Source organism: Molothrus aeneus, chromosome 18, assembly GCF_037042795.1.
Source record: "Molothrus aeneus isolate 106 chromosome 18, BPBGC_Maene_1.0, whole genome shotgun sequence".
Lineage (NCBI taxonomy): Eukaryota > Metazoa > Chordata > Aves > Passeriformes > Icteridae > Molothrus > Molothrus aeneus.
Genome location: NC_089663.1, coordinates 1,981,165 through 1,999,632, shown reverse-complemented (window position 1 = coordinate 1,999,632; position 18,468 = coordinate 1,981,165). Strand labels below are relative to the sequence as shown.

The following is an 18,468-nucleotide window of genomic DNA, read 5'->3' as shown; positions in this document are numbered from 1 at the left end:
CACATCTCCCTGCCCGAGGTTTGCTGTGGCTGCCCCTGTGCTGTTTCCCCCAGAGCCCAGCCCTGGGGCGGTACCTCGGGTGCGGTAGGACACCACAGCCACGGTGAGGTGCACCTCCCCTGGGTACATCTCTGGGGATGAGCTGATGGAGTAGTAGCGAGGCTGCAGGAGGGGCAGCTGGGTCAGCAGCAGCGTGGAGGGCATCTGCACCGAGGGGAACTCCTCCAGCACCTCCACAATCGTGGGGTTCTTGGACCACTTCCACTCCTCGTACTCCTGCAAGCCCTGGGAAAGAGAGAGGGAGAGAGGAGAGAGCTGCAGGATCCACCTTTTCCCGCTGATATCCCAGGAGGTCCGTGGCAAAGCTGGCAGTGAAGGCACCATGAGCCCTGCTCAGGGCTGGAGACTCAGCCTAAGCACAGTGTGGGATGGAAATGCCTGGCTGGGCTGTGATTGCCCCCAGGCCCTTGCAGAACCTGGGGCTTGGGCTCTTTACCTTGCTGAGCACCTGCAGACGTTTCTTCTCCTTGTCACTGGTGGCCAGCAGAGCAAACTGCTGCAGCAGCAGCGGGGTGGGAGGGGTGGTGATGTCCAGGTAGTACTTGAAGGCCTGGAAGATGGTGCAGGGTGGGACACGGTTCTCGTCTGTCCAGTTACTGATGACACCTGCCAGGAGGGAATCCAGCACGAGCCTGGCATCAGCTGAGCAGCAGGGCCAAGGTGGGCAAATCCTGGTTCTTATCCCCCTCTGAGGCACTGGATTAGGGTTTTCCATCTCAGGCAGGGAATCAGGAAATCCCTGAAATCCAGTGTTGGGATGGCCCCTCCACATCCCTTAATTCTTCTTCCCAGTCCTAGACATTGCCCTTTCTAAGGGAATATAAACACCTTTAGTTTTTTCCATGGAAAATCTTCCCCAGGACCCTGCCCACCCTTCTGTCACAGACATCTTTTATGAAAAATCCTTTCCTTAGGACTTTTCTCCTGAGAAGCTGAGAGGCCTCAGGAACGAAATGTAAGCAATGGTTATCTGCTGCTGTGGAATGCAACAGGTGCATCTGGGATTGGTCTCATGTGGCTGTTTCTAATTAAGGGCCAATCACAGTCCAGCTGTCTGGAGTGTCTCAGTCAGTCACAAGCCTTTGTTATTCATTCCTTCTTTTCTATTCTTAGCTAACCTTCTGATGAAATCCTTTCTTCTATTCTTTTAGTATAGTTTTAATATAATATATATCATAAAATATTAAATCAAGCCTTCTGAAACATGGAGTCAGATCCTCATCTCTTCCCTCATCCTGGGACCCCTGTGACCACTGTCACACCCTTCAAACCCTTGCTCCACATCTCAAGTGCAGACAAGCAATGGCTCTGGGCAGGGCAGGGATGAAGGAGGAGCTCCCAATCCACACAAACACAGCAGGCAGATGAACATAATTTTCCTAGGGCCACCCACCTCCCTGAGGAGCTACAAAAACTTCAGGGAAAGGAGGAGAGAGGCCACCTGTGCTCCCTGGTTACCTAGAGCCGTGCTCCTCTCCTCCAGCAGCTCCACCTTCACCAGCTGGTTGGTTGGAGGGGCATCCTCAAGCCTGTCGATGAGGGCATTGACCAAGTCCTCGTGGTTGCCCGGGAAGACGCCCAGGTGGTCCCCGGGCTGGTACTGCAGCTCCTGGTGCCCGTTGGTGTGCAGGCGCAGGAAAATCGTCAGGCGGCTGCAGGGCAAGGAGCAAAAGCAGGAAAAAGTGGTTTGGGGGATCCTTCCCCAAAATCGCTGACTTTGGGATGATCTTTGGGAAAGCCCCCAAAGATCCTTCAGGGAGAGGCTGAGCCCTGGCCTCAGGAGCTGCTGGTGCACTGGGAAGGGGTGGTGGCATGTCCAAGCTGTGGTGGCCATGTCACCAAGGTCACAGCAGGGAGAAGGGACACTGCAGCACACCCTGACTCACCCTCAGGGACTTTTTAAAAGGGGGAAACCAATTGAACCTCTTGCTCAGCAATTTTATCCTTCCTTTGCTGCTCCACTGTCAGGATCTTTAGCTGGTCAGAGTTACCCCGAGAAAAGTTTGGAAGTCTCTTTTCCCAGCCTGGTGCTTGAAGAAGGAGTCATTGCTCTTCATTTCTCAGTCTCAAGGTTGTTCATTGTTTCTCATCTATAAAGAATTTTCTCCTGCCCTGCCGAGGTCCATCCAGCAGGACAGTTCCAGGCACTCTGCCTGCCCCCAGGGCAGGGTTATGTCTTTGTACTAAAAACTACAATGTGTACAATGTTTACAATTCCTTTCCAATACCTATCACCTGTGTTAGACACTGAGCTTCTACTCTAAACCAATCCAAAAGTGCCAACATCACAGCAGAAGGTGGAGGCCAAGAAGGAGAAGGAGAAAGGCTGGACACACCCAGTTCCCTCCATCTTGCCTCCTGAACCCCCATACCAAAACCCTAAAATCTACTTTTCCACTCTGTGATAACTTCACAAACCCACAGGTGTTTTGGGCTCTATGCCAGGGCTTCTGAGCCCCCTGGCAGGGGTCCTGGCCATCCTGGACAGCCAGAGGGATGTTCTGGGTTCCCACACCCCTTCAGCCAGTTCCCCATCCCATGGGCTGAGGGAGGGACCAGCAGGAATTCCACTATGCATGGAGGGCAGGAACACCCCCACTGCCTTCCAGGCTGACTCATGGCCAGCACAAAGGTGGATTCCCCGCACGTCCAGGGCTCAAGGGCTGTTTGTAGCACTGTTCTGGGTGCCCCAGGTGTGTGTCCAGCTCCCAGGACAGCTGCATCTCCTACCTGGACTTGGGGCTCTGCAGGTTCTGGCGTGTGAGGAGCCGGGCTGCATAGACACGTTTTTTGTGGATGCTGTACAGTCCTGAGGAGGAAAAGAGTCAGGGAAGGGATTCAGCAGAGCATGGCCAAGGCTTCTGTAGGATCACTGTGGGTTCAGCCCCTCAGACCAGAGCTGACCACAGGGGTTTGACCTCCCTCCTGTGAGCCCAAGGGATCAGGAACCCCAGGGGTGATCCAAGCACATTTTTTAGTGACAGAAGACTCCAAAACCACCCCTGTGACACTCGGCAGTGCCCTCACATTGCCCACAGCTCCTCTTGCTGCCAGTGCCACCGGGCTGGCAGGAGAGCGCCTGGGTTTGGGCAGGGCTGAGCTGGTGCTGCAGGAGCTGCAGGAACCATGCTGAGGGGCCAGGTGTCCATGGGCTGGACCTGCCTTTGCTCCACAACGCTCCACGGAGCAGCCTTGGACAAAATAAGCCTGGAAAGATCCCAATTTTCCAGCTCCTTGCTTCAAAAAACGGGGTCAGGAGGAGGGAGAGCAGATCATGCCCAAACATCTCTGTTACAGACACAGACAGGACCGGCCTGAGGGGCCTGGGGCTGTTCCTTGGGCATGGGATGGAGGGAAAGGCAGGGCTGAAACACTGGGGATTTAACAGAGACAAAAAAAAGGGGTCAGGAGGAGGGAGAGCAGATCATGCCCAAACATCTCTGTTACAGGACCAGCCTGAGGGGCCTGGGGTTGTTCCTTGGGCATGGGATGGGGGGGAAAGGCAGGGCTGAAACACTGGGAATTTAACAGAGACAAAAAAAGGGGTCAGGAGGAGGGCTGGGGGTGGAACACAAGGGCAAGGGGATACAAGGGAGGAAAACTGCTTGGGACAGGAGGGGTTTAACAACTGGATGTGGGAGGAAGGGGTTTGACACTTGGCAGAAAAGTAGCAAAGAGATAAACTGACACCTGGCTCAATTGAATAACAAAGACAAGTCTGTGTCACTCTAAAAGCAGGGGGGAAAAAAGCCTAAAAAACTACCAAACAACGAATCAAACAATAACCTGCAAAATAAAAACACACTGCAACATCGGAGCAGACCATGCCCAAACATCTCTGTTACAGACACAGACAGGACCGGCCTGAGGGGCCTGAGGCTGTTCCTTGGGCATGGGATGAGGGGAAAGGCAGGGCTGAAACACTGGGAATTTAACAGAGAGAAAAAAAGGGGTCAGGATGAGGGAGAGCAGATCAGGTCCAAGCATCTCTGTTACAGGACCAGCCTGAGGGGCCTGGGGTTGTTCCTTGGGCATGGGATGAGGGGAAAGGCAGGGCTGAAACACTGGGAATTTAACAGAGACAAAAAAGGGGTCAGGAGGAGAAAGAGCAGATCAGGTCCAAGCATCTCTGTTACAGACACAGACAGGACTGGCCTGAGGGGCCTGGGGTTGCTCCTTGGGCATGGGATGGGGGGAAAGGCAGGGCTGAAACACTGGGAATTCAACAGAGACAAAAAAAAGGGGTTTGGCCCCTCTACCCCTGTGTGTTGCCCATGTTCCCCACAGGCAGAGCCCCCCAGGCCTGTACCTTGTGTGAGCTCCGGGGCCTCAGCCACGTAGGTCAGGCGGAACTTGCTCCTCTTCCAGCTGCGGTCGTTGCTGATCAGGGAGTTGTTGGCTTTCTCGATGTTCACGTCGTCCCCCACGCAGAACACGTCACACGCTGCCTGCAGCACCCACCAGGCCCTCAGGCACCCCCTCAGCCCAGCCCAGCTGACCCCCTCACCCAGCCCACACGGACAAGGAGCCCCCAGCAGCGTGGGGCTGTACCACTGGCCATGGCCATGGCTCTCCTGGTGGTGCTCTCCTTCCCAACTATGTGGGATGATGCAGGGATTCAACACGTTGGTGACCTTTGGGTGGCCAGCACAAAGCAGAGCATCAGCTCCACCCTCTTTACTGTGGGCTGGGGCGGTGCTGGAGTGTCCCGGTGCCGGGAAGGGGAGGCTGGGTTCGGATCCAGCTCCAAGCTCCGTCCTTCTCCCCCCTGCTCCTCCCTGCAGCCCCAGGTTACCTTGAAGACCTTCTTGGCCCAGGTCCTGAAGGATTCCTCCTGGCCACAGAGCTCATCCCCCTCTCCCATGCGGAGGATCCTCTCTCCCCCCAGCTCCTCCAGGAGCGTGTCCACGGCGCGGGCGAAGGCGCAGAAGTGGGGGTAAGCCCTGGAGCCCAGCCCAAACACGGAGAACCTGTGCAAAGACGGCTCAGCTGTGGCTGCTCAGCTGGGAGGGACCCTGAGGGGGAAGGTAATCCCACCAGAAGACACCAGAGTTTATTAATGTGGTCCCTAAATTGTAGGGCTCACAATTCTCTCAGCACACAAGGTGATGAGCAGTTTTCAACCTCAGTGTGCAGTGGGGTGACTCACCACAATGCAGCTGTTTTCACTTACTATATGAACAATTTATTCTCAGAATTCAGTTGATGTGTGGCTTTGGTGAAAATTTGCAGTTTGTGCTGCACTGGAGACCACATGTCTGGGTAGCAAGTCAGCAAATGACAGGTCAAGTTCAAAAGCTTCATCCAGATATAGCTATTAAGTTTTAAAAATCGCAGCTACTGATCTGGATTATTTCAGTTCAGAGGCAGGTCTCACAGAAACATGACAGGAAAAAGGATATTTTAAATTTGCCAGAGCACAGCTGGCCCCTCCTGTCCCACCACCACCCACAGCAGCCTGGAGGGGTCTGCACATCGCCCCAACACCTTGGGGTGAGGTGGGGTCTGTGCAGCACTGGCTCCTGCCCTGTCCCTTTACCTGACATTTGCCAGGGGCCCCGTGCTCTCGAAGTTGTCCCTGGGGTCAGGGCCATCGCTGGAGGATTTCCGTGCGTCCGAGTAGGAGGAGACGCTGTTGAACCGGACCTTGTAGCTCCTGTGGACAACAACAGCAGCCAGGCTCACACTGGGGGCACCCCCTGGCTTGGGGCTCACAGGGGGGCTCCAAAGCAGAGCTCAGGGCTCACGATTCCACCAGCAGGCAGTGTGGGAAGAGCAGAGGAATGTGCTCCCTCCGGGGGTAGAGCCATAGCAACCCCTGAGCATCCCCAGCTGGAGCAGGGATGCTCCATGAGGTCCTGGTCACCTCCCACCGTGGTGCTGGCCACCACAGTGACACAGAGCTGCCAGGACCTTGGGCTTTACCTGCCCTTCCCTGGCAGCACACAAGGTCGGGTCTGTGTGTCTGAAGAGATATTCTGAGGGTTCTTTCATTCATAGGAAGTGGGAAATTAAAAAAAAAAAAACAACAAAAACCAGAGTGAGAGAAGAAGGGGTGAGGAGGGGGAAGGGGAGCCGAGAAAAAAAAATAAAATCTGACAACAGCAGAAGTATTTCTGAATTGAGCCATCTCCCAAAATTGCTCCACACAAGAGTTTCTAAATTTACAGGCAGAGCAGTGAGCAGTGAGCAGCGCTGTGTGCATGAGTCACGGCACAGCTCCTGCAGCCGGCACGGCCTGGCCCGGAACGGCATGGCCTGGCATGGCATGGCACGGCATGGCATGGCATGGCATGGCATGGCATGGCATGGCCTGGCATGGCATGGCATGGCACGGCACGGCATGGCCCGGCCTGGCATGGCCCAGCATGGCACGGCATGGCCCAGCATGGCATGGCACGGCACGGCACAGCTCCTGCAGCCAGCACGGCACCGCCCTGCCCAGCACGGCACGGCATGGCCCAGCATGGCACGGCATGGCATGGCCCGGCACAGCACGGCACGGCCCGGAATGGCATGGCATGGCATGGCATGGCATGGCACGGCACCGCACGGCACAGCACGGCACAGCACAGCTCCTGCAGCCAGCACGGCATGGCCCTGCCCAGCACGGCACGGCATGGCCTGGCACGGCATGGCCTGGAATGGCATGGCATGGCATGGCATGGCAGTGCATGGCATGGCACGGCATGGCATGGCATGGCACGGCATGGCATGCATGGCCCGGCATGGCCCGGCAGGGCACGGCACGGCCGGCCTGGCATGGCCCGGCACAGCATGGCATGGCATGGCACGGCACGGCTCCTGCAGCCGGCGCGGCACGGCGTGGCACGACACGGCACAGCATGGGAGAGCACGGCCTGAGTCAGGGACAGCCAGGTCACAGGGCCCCAGTGCCATCTCTGGCAGGGACAGCCAGGGCCACCTCTGGCAGGGACAGCCGGGTCACAGGGCCCCAGTGCCATCTCTGGCAGGGACAGCCAGGGCCACCTCTGGCAGGGACAGCCGGGTCACAGGGCCCCAGTGCCACCTCTGCCCCCCAGCCTCCCCCCTCTCCCCAGACCTCCACTCTTTTCTGCTCTTCCACTCTGCTGGCCCTGGCCATGGCCTCCCCTGGGTTATCCCGGGTTAGGGGCCCTCCCTCCCCGGCCTCTGAGGTGCTCCCAGCTCATCTTGCAGTGTGGGGGATTTTCTGCAACCCCAGGCTCTGTTCAGGGCAGCAGAACCCTCTGGATTAGAGGGGCACAAAGCCCAAATTGCCCAGCTGGGTGCTGGGCCCAAGGCTGGGACAGCAGCTGGAATGAGAAGGTCCCTGTGGTGTGGGATGGATGGGCTGCACTTCAACAGCAGGTTTGGAATAGGAATGCTTTGGAAAACCCTTGGGAAACCCTTGCTGTAAGACATGAGGAGCCAAATACCAAGCCCAGCACAGCCTCAGGGCTGTGGGCAGAGAGCCCTGACAGGCTCCTGTGACACTGTCACACTAAGGCCACCCTGCCCTGAGGGGTCTCAGCATTCCCTGGGGAGCTGGGATCCCTCAGGGCTGCATGGGCAGGAGCTGCTCTCTCCAGGTGCCTTTAACCAGGCTGACACTGTCCCTCTTCCCCCCACTGCCTCCTCCAGGTTTCCTTTTCTCATTGCAAAAGGTTTTTTGTGTGCTTGATGTTAGCAAGCTCCTGGATATTGGTTGGGGCAATCCAGAAAAGAGAAGCTGTGGATCCCTGGATCTCTGGAAGTGTCCAAGGCCAGGCTGGATGGGCCTTGGAGCAGCCTGGGACAGTGCAGGGTGTCCCTGCCTGGCTCTTAGGAACTCCCACCAGTCCTTAAATCACACTTGAAGTTGTCTGGGACAAACAAACACCGAACTCAGGGGCTTTAACCTCCTCAAATCTGCCTGACCAGCCATGGGCAGCACCTCTGCACCCAAGGAGAAGATCCTTGGGATGAGAACCACGTGTGGAATGCTCCTTCTCCATCCTCACCCCTCCAGGGCAGCCTGCTCTGGCACTGTCCCTCCCCATGGAGGCACAAGGCCATGAGGAGCCTGCTGGGTTTTCAGCTGGGCAGCCCTGCAGGGATCCATCAGCAGGGCCAGCTCTGGAGAGCCACAGACTGGTCCCTGTGTGTTTGTCACCATCCTGGAGCCAGGGCCATCCCAGGAGAGACTGGTCCCCGTGTTTGTCACCAGTCTGGAGCCAGGGCCATCACAGACAGACTGGTCCCTGTGTGTTTGTCACCATCCTGGGGACAGGGCCATCCCAGCACAGACTGGTCCCTGTGTGTTTGTCACCATCCTGGGGACAGGGCCATCCCAGCACAGACTGGTCCCTGTGTGTTTGTCACCACTCTGGAGCCAGGGCCATCCCAGCACAGACTGGTCCCTGTGTGTTTGTCACCATCCTGGGGACAGGGCCATCCCAGCACAGACTGGTCCCTGTGTGTTTGTCACCATCCTGGAGCCAGGGCCATCCCAGCACAGACTGGTCCCTGTGTGTTTGTCACCATCCTGGGGACAGGGCCATCCCAGCACAGACTGGTCCCTGTGTGTTTGTCACCACTCTGGAGCCAGGGCCATCCCAGCACAGACTGGTCCCTGTGTGTTTGTCACCACCCTGGTGACACTGCCCTGAGCCAGGGTGCTGGAATTGCCCTGGATCCCTCCTGAATTAAGGAGCAGCCCTGTGCCAGTTGCCAGCTCAGGAGATATTCCAGGGCACAGCAGTGACCCAGTTCAGGGAAATATTTTATTCTTCACAGCTAAAATTAGAGGAGACCCCAAATGATCATTGTCAGAGCCCTCCCTTCCTTCCCCCCCTGGGATCTGCACAAAGCTCATCCTCCCCTGAAGGGGGATTTTCTACAATCCCACATTCTGTCTCCTAGGTACCGGTTACAAACATCACAGGATTATCACAGCTCTTATTTTCCCTAGAAATCTTTTCACACCATGCATGGAGCTAAATCTGGTTCTCCAGCCCTCCCCCACCTACATCTGCAAGGCTGGGAACTCCCTTCTACCTCCAACTCTTACTATTTTGGTGCCTCCTGGACAGGCTCTGGCTCTCAGAATCGATGATTTTGGGAAAATTCCTACTTTTATATGTTGTTTTCACAGATTCCTGCCTCTTCAAGATGAAGAGAGAAGCTTTGAAATGTCACCCCAGGGAATTACAAGCTGGGATCCACAGGCACCCCTGACTCTGGGTTTTTGTCCTCCCTGGGACCTCCAGTCTCTCCATTCCCTGGGTCTCCAGGCAGGTCCCATTCCTGGGTATTTGCAAATGTGAGATCTGCCCGAGGATTTCCCACTCCCCTGTGAGAGGATGAAGGCAGGGAAACCTGTCCTGCATGCTGGGGTTTGGACTGGGAGGGGAAAAGGGTTGGAGTGGGAGGGGAAGGGGTTGGGGTGCTCTTACTTCCTCTCCTCCAGGTTGGAGTTGGGATTCTTCATCTCCATTAATGCACAGCCAAATTTCTACAGAAAAAGAACAAAAAAAAGCCATCAGTTTTGCCAGGTTTTGCAGGAAACCAAGCCCTGAGCTCAGCCTGGGCTGTGGCTCCGCTCCCTGCTCGCTGCCCAGCTCACAGCCCCCCAGCCAGGGCACTGTCACCTTCTGTGTGACACTGCTGGGGTCACACAGCACGAACTGAACATTGGACCAGTGGTTGTGTCATGGCATGGAACCAGGAGATGTCCCTGCTCCAGAGCAGCCTGGAGGCAGCTGCAGCACCTGGACCTGTTTTGGGTCCTTCCAGCTCAGTCTGAGCCAAAAGGGGACGTTCCTGGCCCTGTCCCCTGCTGTCCCTGCTGTCCCCTGCTGTCCCCTGCTGTCCTACCTCTCCGTTCTCAGGGGGGTCCCCGTTGCCGAAGGTGCTGGTGACCACCAGGACCATGGTCTCGTGCTCCAGGTGCACCACATCATACTCATCCATGGCCATCACCTGGGGGCACAGAGAGGGCACAGAGAGCTGGGAGCCTCCTGGGCAGGCTGGGGATGGGGACAGCACATCCCTGCTGGGACCTCTGCACGGGGAGGGTGGGAACAGGAGCCTGGAGGGACAGGGCCAGCCCTGGGGCTGCCACCCCAGGGGCCACAGCTGCAATCAGGGCAGGAAATCAGGGATTTTCCTCCACCCCAGACCCACAGGGGCACACCATGAAGGCCCCTGGCAGCTGTTTTCACACCATGATCTCACACCCATCACGTGTCAGGAGCAATACCTTGGCATCAAAGGCGTGTTTGAAGATCTCACAGAGGGTTTTTGCATAGACCTGGGACTTCCCTGTTTCCGTGGCATACAGGATGGTGGCCTTGACCCTCTTGGCCATGGCTTGGCCCATCAGCTTGGCTGAGAACTTCACAGCCCTGGGAAGCAGGAATAAATCCCAGTCAGAGCTTGGACCTGACCCATCCCTCTAGGCCAGACCTTTTTATTTCCTATTAAATGAGCAGCCTTACAAAGCTGCAGCATCAGTTTTTTGGTTGTCACATGGCAAACAGAGAAGCCTGGAAGAGCTCGACTTGTCAGAGAGGAAGAGGAGATGGGGGAGCTTGGACAGAGCTCAAATACCTGGATGGGGTGAAGGAGAAAAATGCTAAACCAGGCATGGGGGTGGTATTTCTGCAGGGGCACAGAAGCAGGAGAAGGATCAGAGGCAGGGAAAGTAAAAAAAGGGAAGGGAAGGGAAGGGGAAAAGAAAAGAAAAGAAAAGAAAAGAAAAGAAAAGAAAAGAAAAGAAAAGAAAAGAAAAGAAAAGAAAAGAAAAGAAAAGAAAAGAAAAGAAAAGAAAAGAAAAGAAAAGAAAAGAAAAAAGAGAGAAAAAGCTGGAACCAACCAGAGCTGGAGCTACAGGAGGAACAGCAGCTCCTCCATCCCTTAAATCCAACCCAGCCCTGCTGCACACAGAGCCTGGGGACACCCAGGTCACACCCAGCTGTCCCAGTGCCTGTGATTTGCACTCTGGTGACCACCCCTGGGAGGAGCAGGCCGGGGGTGGCACATTTACCCCAGCCTTGTGCCCAGCTGGCTCTTTCCTGTGCCTCAGCCATGCCTGGGGGCTTTTCCTCCAGGTTTCCCCCTGGCTCAGGCACACAGAGGGGCCCTGGGGGTCCCCAGCCTCTCTCCAACCCTGGCCCAGGTGATGCAGCACCAGGAATGCTGATTCCTTGTCTGTGGCACCACTGGGAGCACCATGATGGGGACAGGGGTTGAGGGTTTGTTGTTTTAGGGACATTTATATCACATCAACACTGGTTTTCCTACACGCCAAACACTTTTTTTTTTACTAAGTGGACCACCAAGCTTTTAAATGGGGCCACCAGAAAGGCAGAAATCCATCAGGTCTGGATTTAGGCTGCTGTTGCAGCAGGGAAAGGTGATTTTAGGGAGTCTGAGGGAGCACAAAGCATCTCTGTGGCCTCTGCAGCAGGAAGGGCTGCCTGATTCACTCTGACAGCCCTTGCCCCGGGTTTTTGAGTTCAGCAGGGCTCCTGCAGCCCCTTTAGAGGAGCTGTGGGGAACAGAGGATGCAGCTGGACTGTGGCTGTGTTCACAGGGGTCTTATGTTGAGGGAAGAGATGAGGATCTGACTCCACGTTTCAGAAAGCTTGATTTATTATGTTATGATATATATAAAATAATAAATCAAGCTTATCAAAACTATACTAAAAGAATAGGAAAAAAGGTTTCATCAGAAAGCTAGCTAAGCTAAGAATAGAAAAGAATGATAACAAAAGTTTGTGGCTCAAAGAGCCTGAGCCAGCTGGGCTGTGATTGGCCATTAATTAGAAACAACCACATGAGACCAATCCCAGATGCACCTGTTGCATTCCACAGCAGCAGATAACCATTGGTTACATTTTGTTCCTGAGGCCTCTCAGCTTCTCAGGAGGAAAAATCCTAAAGAAAAGATTTTTCTAAAAAGATGTCTGTGACACTGGAGTGGTCACACTGGGCAGGAGGAGCCCAGCTTCCCCCTGCCCAGGAATACTCTGGCTTTGGGGAATCATTTAGGGGGGACAAAAAGAGGGAAGAAGAGGTAGAAACTCCTGCAGGCTGGTTTATCCTGCCTGCCCCTGGCAGGGTCAGCCTCAGGAACGTTTCTGTTTGCTGCTGCATCACCACCCTCAGTGCAGTTCTGGCCCCTGTCCCCAGGGCAGGGACTGCAGGTCTGGAGGCTCAGATCTGGCCAGATTTTTGAGTCTGAGCAGGCACCAAATCATGCTCAAGGCTCTGGGCTCAGGCTGCCTCTTCTTCAGCTGATAAGCTCAGATCCAGACAGGATTAATGGTGAATTACAAAAACAATTCCTTTCCCTACACCAGGAACAATGGAGATTTTGTTTTAAATGACCTGCCACGCTCACATTTTTATAAAACCATCCCTCAATGGGGCAGAGGGGAGCAATAAAAGCATTTTTTTTCTCCAAACTCCATGAATCCTCCTGCTCTTCCCCCGGCCCCAGTGTCACATTCCTCAGCTGCTGCTCCTGTTTATGGATGCACCACGGAGAGCAGCTCGCAGGAGGTGACAGCTGAAGAGTGGGAGCAAATTGATGGCAGGGATTTGGGGAAACTGAAGCATGGGGAGATGCTGTGACGAGCCAGGGCCACCTGGCAGCCTGGCCACCGTCCCCAGGGCACACCCAGCCCGCTCCTGCCTTGGCCCAGGGCTCTGCTGCCACAGAACCAGCAGCTCCTCTCTGCCAATGGCCCCCAGGGGAGGAATTTGGGCCAGAATCAGCCAAATTGTGCTTCATTCCTGCATCCCTGCTGCTGAGGAGCCTTGGCAGGGAAGAGGGACTGGGGTGGCCCCTTGCCAGGGGTCAACTGACCATGAAGTGCAAATCTCAGCTCAGCCCTGATCCATCTGCTGCCTGCAGGGAGATTCCTCATTCCCATCTCCCCCCTTCCTTCCAAAGCAGGTGTTTGGAGGGCTGGGCACACACTGGGGGCAGGTTCTCCTCATGTAGGGAAAAGTCAATGGGAAAAGAAGGAATATGGACAGGAGTTGGATCTCCTAAGTGCCAGCACAGCCCTGAAGAAGGAAGGGGAATCTTCCTGCCCCAAGGAAAGGAAAAATGGGCAAAACACCCTCCAAAAGTGGGAAAGCCATCCCTGAGAATCAAAACTTGCTAACCAGAGAATGAACAGCTTGGGAGAACAAACAATACCCAGGATCTGGGATTCACCTGGTCACACCCCTTTTGGTGGTCTGAGGGGGTGCTCAAAGGACTGCCTGTGTCCCCAAATGTCCCTCATGGCAGGTAAAGCCTTCAGTGGCCCAAAGCCCAGGCTCAGAGCCCATCATCTGTAGGCTGCTGCACACACCCACAGGGTGCCTAAATCCAGGAGCAGCCCCAAACATTCCAGGCCTTTCCAGAGCCTGCTGGTACTCACTTTGCCAGCTTCTTAAAGCCAATGGCCCTCTTCTTGGTGGGTGTCCCATTGACCCCTTTCCAGACGTGGGTGTTCCAGGGGTCCGGCTAGGAGAGGGAAAAGCAGGATCAGAGGGTGGGGAGTGCCCAGGGCTTGGAGAAATGCAGCATCCACAGCACTGAGAGTTAAATTCTCCCAGTCAGGAAGGGGAGGAATAGCTGCTACTGCACAGCTCTGCCTCTCCTCTCTGTGTCCCTGATCCTTGGAGCCTTGTGGGGGGTTTGTTTGGGCAATGGAACATGCCCAGGAAAATTGCCATCTAATAAACCCTCCTGGCTTGTAGCAGCATCTGGCCAATTGCTCTGTCACCTCTCGAGAGCAGCGTTAATAGGCCACAGCCAAAAAGAAGACAACGCCAGAAGGAGAGAGGTGATGGAAACAGATCCTTTCCCCTGCTCTGCCACAGGTTTTTTCCCCTAAGAGGCCCTTTGGGAAGGGGAGACAGCTGAAGGCAGGAGCAGGCACACAGAAGCTCATCCCGTGCCCTTGCAGGCTGCAGTCAGAGCCAGGAAGCATCGGGGGGCCTGGTGGGCTGGGCAAGGAGTGAACAGACTGCTCCTGCTCTGGGATTATTCCTTAAGGGCTCTTGACTAAAGGTCACATTGTGTGGAAAGCACCGGAGCAGGGAAGGCTGGATAACGAGGGAGTGTTTGCTGAGGGGATTTTCCTCAGGGTCTGCAGGGTTCAACAGCCCAGCAGCAGCGTCTGAGCCCCTGTCCCACTGCTGGATCCCCTGGGTGCAGGAGCATCCTCTCAAACCTGCAGGCTGGGATATGGGATATGGGATATGGGATATGCGGTACAGGACATATATCCACTCAAACCTGCAGGCTGGAATGGGATATGGGATATGGGATATGGGATTTGGCATATGGGATATGGGATTTGGGATATGGGATTTGGGATATGGAATATGGGATATAGGAGCCATTCTCTCAAACCTGCAGGCTGAAATGGGATATGGGATATGGGATATGGGATGTGGGATATGGGATATGGGATATGAGATATGGGATATGGGATATGGGATATAGGAGCCATCATCTCAAACCTGCAGGCTGGGATGGGATATAGGATATTGGATATGGGATACAGGAGCCATCCTCTCAAACCTGCAGGCTGGAATGGGATATGGGATGTGGGATATGGAATATAGGAGCCATCCTCTCAAACCTGCAGGCTGGGATGGGATATGGGATATAGGATTTGGGATCCAGGAGCCATATCCTCTCAAACCTGCAGGCTGAAATGGGATCCAGGAGCCTTCCAGGCCGTTTCCTCACCCACCCATTAGGCACTTCCAAAGTGTGATTAAAAACTGGGAGCTCAGGTGTCCCACATCCCCACGGAGGGGCAAAGCCCCATTATTACACTATAATGCTGGGGTGAAACATCCATTGTGCAGGAGTTGGATGGTGTCCGTGTCCTTCCTGCACCTCCTGAACTCCCATTCCCGCCCCGCCCTGGGCCAGAGGCACGGTGGAGGGTGGGGACAGCACCTGGTACTCAAAGGAGGGCGTCAGGCGGTAGTTGAGCATCTCCTGGTGGAAGACGGGGGTGATGCTGCCCGACATGGGCGGCACAATCCACACCCAGTCGGCGGGACAGCCCCCCCGGCACCGGTACTCATTCTCCATGTGCTTGATGAAGGACTCGGTGGCCGAGTGGTGATCCACGATGGTCACCTTGTCACTCTGCAGGGGGACAAGAGAGCAGAGCCAGCAGCTGTCAACACATCCCAGAGGGAAAAAGCCATGACTTTACATCTGGAGCTGTTTGTCCCAAATATTCCTTACTCCCATGGTCTTTGGGGATGATCCAAGGTGGCTGCTGACCCTGGTCTTCCAAGGGGGCTCTAAAGTGCCTTGAGAATAGATGTGCTATGGGAGCCCTGTTCCCCCTGCTAATTGTCCTGGTCCAAGCAAAGATGGGATGGATGGGATGGATGGGATGAATGGGATGGACGGGATGGATGGATGGATGGGATGGATGGGATGGATGGGATGGATGGGTGGGATGGATGGATGGGATGGATGGGATGGATGGGATGGATAGGATGGATGGGATGGATGGGATGGATGGATGGGATGGATGGGATGGATGGATGGGATGGATGGGATGGATGGGATGGATAGGATGGATGGGATGGATGGGATGGATGGATGGGATGGATGGGATGGATGGGATGGATGGGATGGATGGGATGGATGGGATGGATGGATGGGATGGATGGGATGGATGGGATGGATGGGATGGATGGGATGGATGGGATGGAGCATCCTCTGCTCAGACCCTTGGGAAGCTCTTCCAGCAGGGCAGCTCCAAGCCAGCTCTGGGAAGGACTTTCCCCCTTTGAGGCTGGCTCACCAAGGACTGGTTTTGCTTCTCAGCCTTTAGGTGCAGGCTGGGGAAAAGCCTGGGCCAGTTCCTGCCTCACGGATAGGTCAGAAGGGCTGGATTTTCCCCCTGCTGGGATATTCCTTCTGGACCAGCAGGACTCAGGTGCTGGCAGCATTGTTTTACAACATCCAGGGTGTGGAGATTATTAAATCTCACTGCAGCAGCCCAAATTCAGGAGCACAGGCCAATTTCAGCCATTGTGCTTGGGCGGATGCCTCCACACTTGTCCCACCCTGTCCCTGTGTCCCTCTAGCTGGCCCAGGCACAGCAGGGTCTGACTGAGGTACCTGGAAGCTGTAGAGCACAGCGATGTTGATCTCCACCAGGGCCTGGTCCTTCCACAGCGAGGATGTTTTCCTCATATCCAGGTTCATTTTCTTGGCCACTTGCTGTAACAACACGTGGCAGGAGGGGAAGGATTTAATGGGCAAGAAACAAGGATGGGAGAGGTCTGCTTGGGGAGAGGAACCCAGAGGAGAGGCCCAGGCTGGCACAAGGCACCCACAGGGCAGGGAAGGGCTGATGCTGTGCTTTCCTCTGGGAAGAAATCCTGTCTTTTCCTCTCCATGGCAGGAGCACGGCCTTTCCTCCTCCATGAGCAGAGGCAGCTGGCCAAATGCTGCTGAGGAGGCCTCCAGGAGCAGCTGGACACTGCTCTGGTTTTCAGGAGACTGGGGAGGGATGGAGCCCCTGTTATAACACAGCATTCCCTGGGAGGTTTTGATGGATCCAGACCCCTGCACAGGCACCTTCCCATGGCTTGGCTTTGTCCCTCCCAGTGTGGGCAGTCCCTGAGCCATGGGACCAGCTGGAGGGTCCCCAAGGGCTCACACATCCCTGAGGAGCCACCAAGGGTCTCTCCACCCTTTCATGTTTCAGTGCTTGGCCTCAACTGAGCACATGACCAGGTGCCTGCTGATCCCTAAGATTCTTTGGGAAGCCTGTGGGAAGCTCCACAGGGATCACACTGGCTGTGTCAGACACCTGCTGTCCCCACAGGACACAGAGACCTTGCCAGCCCTCAGCCATGTGGCTCCAGGAGAATTCACAGAATTCACAGAATGACCTGGTTGGAAGAGACCTTCAAGACCATTGAGTCCAACCCAGCCCCAACACCTCAACTGATCCCTGGCACCCAGTGCCACATCCAGGCTTTGTTAAACACACCCAGGGATGGGGACTCCACCACTTCCCCAGGAAGCCATTCCAGAACTTTATCACTCATGCAAAACTTTTTCTTAACATCCAACCTGTATTTTCCTTGACACAGTTTGAGGCTGTGTCCTCTGGTTCTGTCAGTTCCTGGAGAAAGAGCCCAACCCCACCTGGCCACAGCCACCTTTCAGGAGTTGTAAAGAGTGATAAGGTCACCCCTGAGTCTCCTTTTCTCCAGGCTGAGCACCCCCAGCTCCCTCAGTGGTTCCTCACAGGGTTTGTGTTCCCAGCCTCTCTCCAGCCTCGTTGTCTCTGGATGCGCTCAAGCATCTCAACATCCTTCCCAAACTGAGGGGCCCGGAGCTGGGGCCCAGAAGGGACACCCTGTGCTCTCCCAGTGTCCTGCCTGCTCCCCAGTGACCCCAGAGGCCCGCCAGGAGCAGCAGGAGGTACCTCCAGGATGTTGTAGCGGGAGTTGTCGCAGTAGTCGCGGACGCCGATCTCCGTGCCCATGTACCAGCCACTGAAGGGGCAGGCTGAGAACTCCAAGCCCCCGATCTCCAGGAGCATGTTGGAAACGGCTGGCAGCCCGTACCACTTCAGGCCCAGGTCCTTAAACCACTCAAACCTGCCGGGGAAAAGGGTCAGGATTAGGCAACCAGCCAGGAACTCCCTTCCCAATGCAGGCAGGGGGATGGGGGAGGTCACTTTGCCACCAGGGTGAAGGACTTGAGCAGAACATTTCCATCAGTACCTTCCTTTGGGGCTGTTCATGGGGACAAGGTGATTATGGAGGGGTGTAAGCCTTGGGAGGCTTCAAGGAAAAGGAAATTTTCCAAGGAAATCAGTCTGGATACAAGGGAAACTGAGACATGGACACAACCTCCCTGCCAACTTCACTGGAGGGAAGATCTGGGAGAGGGTGTTGGGTGAAGCCCCCAGGCCATGGCAAGGGTGGAACCAGGGGAGCTCAGTCCTGCTGATCCCCTGGAGCAGTTCTGGGGCTGCCCCTGACTCACTTGGGGTGCCGGATGGGCACTTCCAGCACGAGCTCTGGTGGGATTTCGAAGAGCTCGGGGTCGTTGCCGTTGGCTTGGAGGAGCAGGGGCAGGATATCGAAGCGCCCGTACGGAGCCTTCCAGCCTTGCTGGATGCAGATCTGCCGGGAAAATAAAGGCAGGGTTGGTGGTGTCCCAGCAGGTCACCTGCTCTTCAGACACTGTGGGCAGGGAATTGTGTGGTCCTAGGAACAGCTCCTGGCAGGATTTCTGCCCTTGTGGTTGAGCAAAGGGAGCTACAAACAGGGGGTGGCCTGTCCCAGCCCACCCATGGCCAAGTCAGGGGAGTTTGGGCTACAAATGAGCCTGGAATCGATCCCTAGTAGGATCGTGGCTTGTGCCTGTAGTGGTGAAGG

At 55.6% G+C, this 18,468-nt stretch overlaps 1 protein-coding gene across 1 annotated transcript in view; it reads right to left on the bottom strand.

Annotated features, from left to right (window-relative positions):
- The window catches only part of NOS1 (nitric oxide synthase 1), a 70,388-nt gene that overhangs the window by 12,292 nt on the left and 39,628 nt on the right, over positions 1-18,468 (bottom strand). The window contains exons 9-23 of the mRNA XM_066562499.1: positions 18,074-18,213; positions 17,508-17,682; positions 16,187-16,288; positions 14,999-15,193; positions 13,461-13,546; positions 10,283-10,427; positions 9,898-10,002; positions 9,477-9,535; positions 5,600-5,716; positions 4,856-5,030; positions 4,370-4,508; positions 2,791-2,869; positions 1,519-1,712; positions 497-666; positions 75-285 (exon numbers count right to left, since the gene is read on the bottom strand). Coding sequence (XP_066418596.1) covers positions 75-285; positions 497-666; positions 1,519-1,712; positions 2,791-2,869; positions 4,370-4,508; positions 4,856-5,030; positions 5,600-5,716; positions 9,477-9,535; positions 9,898-10,002; positions 10,283-10,427; positions 13,461-13,546; positions 14,999-15,193; positions 16,187-16,288; positions 17,508-17,682; positions 18,074-18,213 — 2,092 coding nt within the window. The remainder of the gene's footprint in view (positions 1-74; positions 286-496; positions 667-1,518; positions 1,713-2,790; positions 2,870-4,369; positions 4,509-4,855; positions 5,031-5,599; positions 5,717-9,476; positions 9,536-9,897; positions 10,003-10,282; positions 10,428-13,460; positions 13,547-14,998; positions 15,194-16,186; positions 16,289-17,507; positions 17,683-18,073; positions 18,214-18,468) is intronic.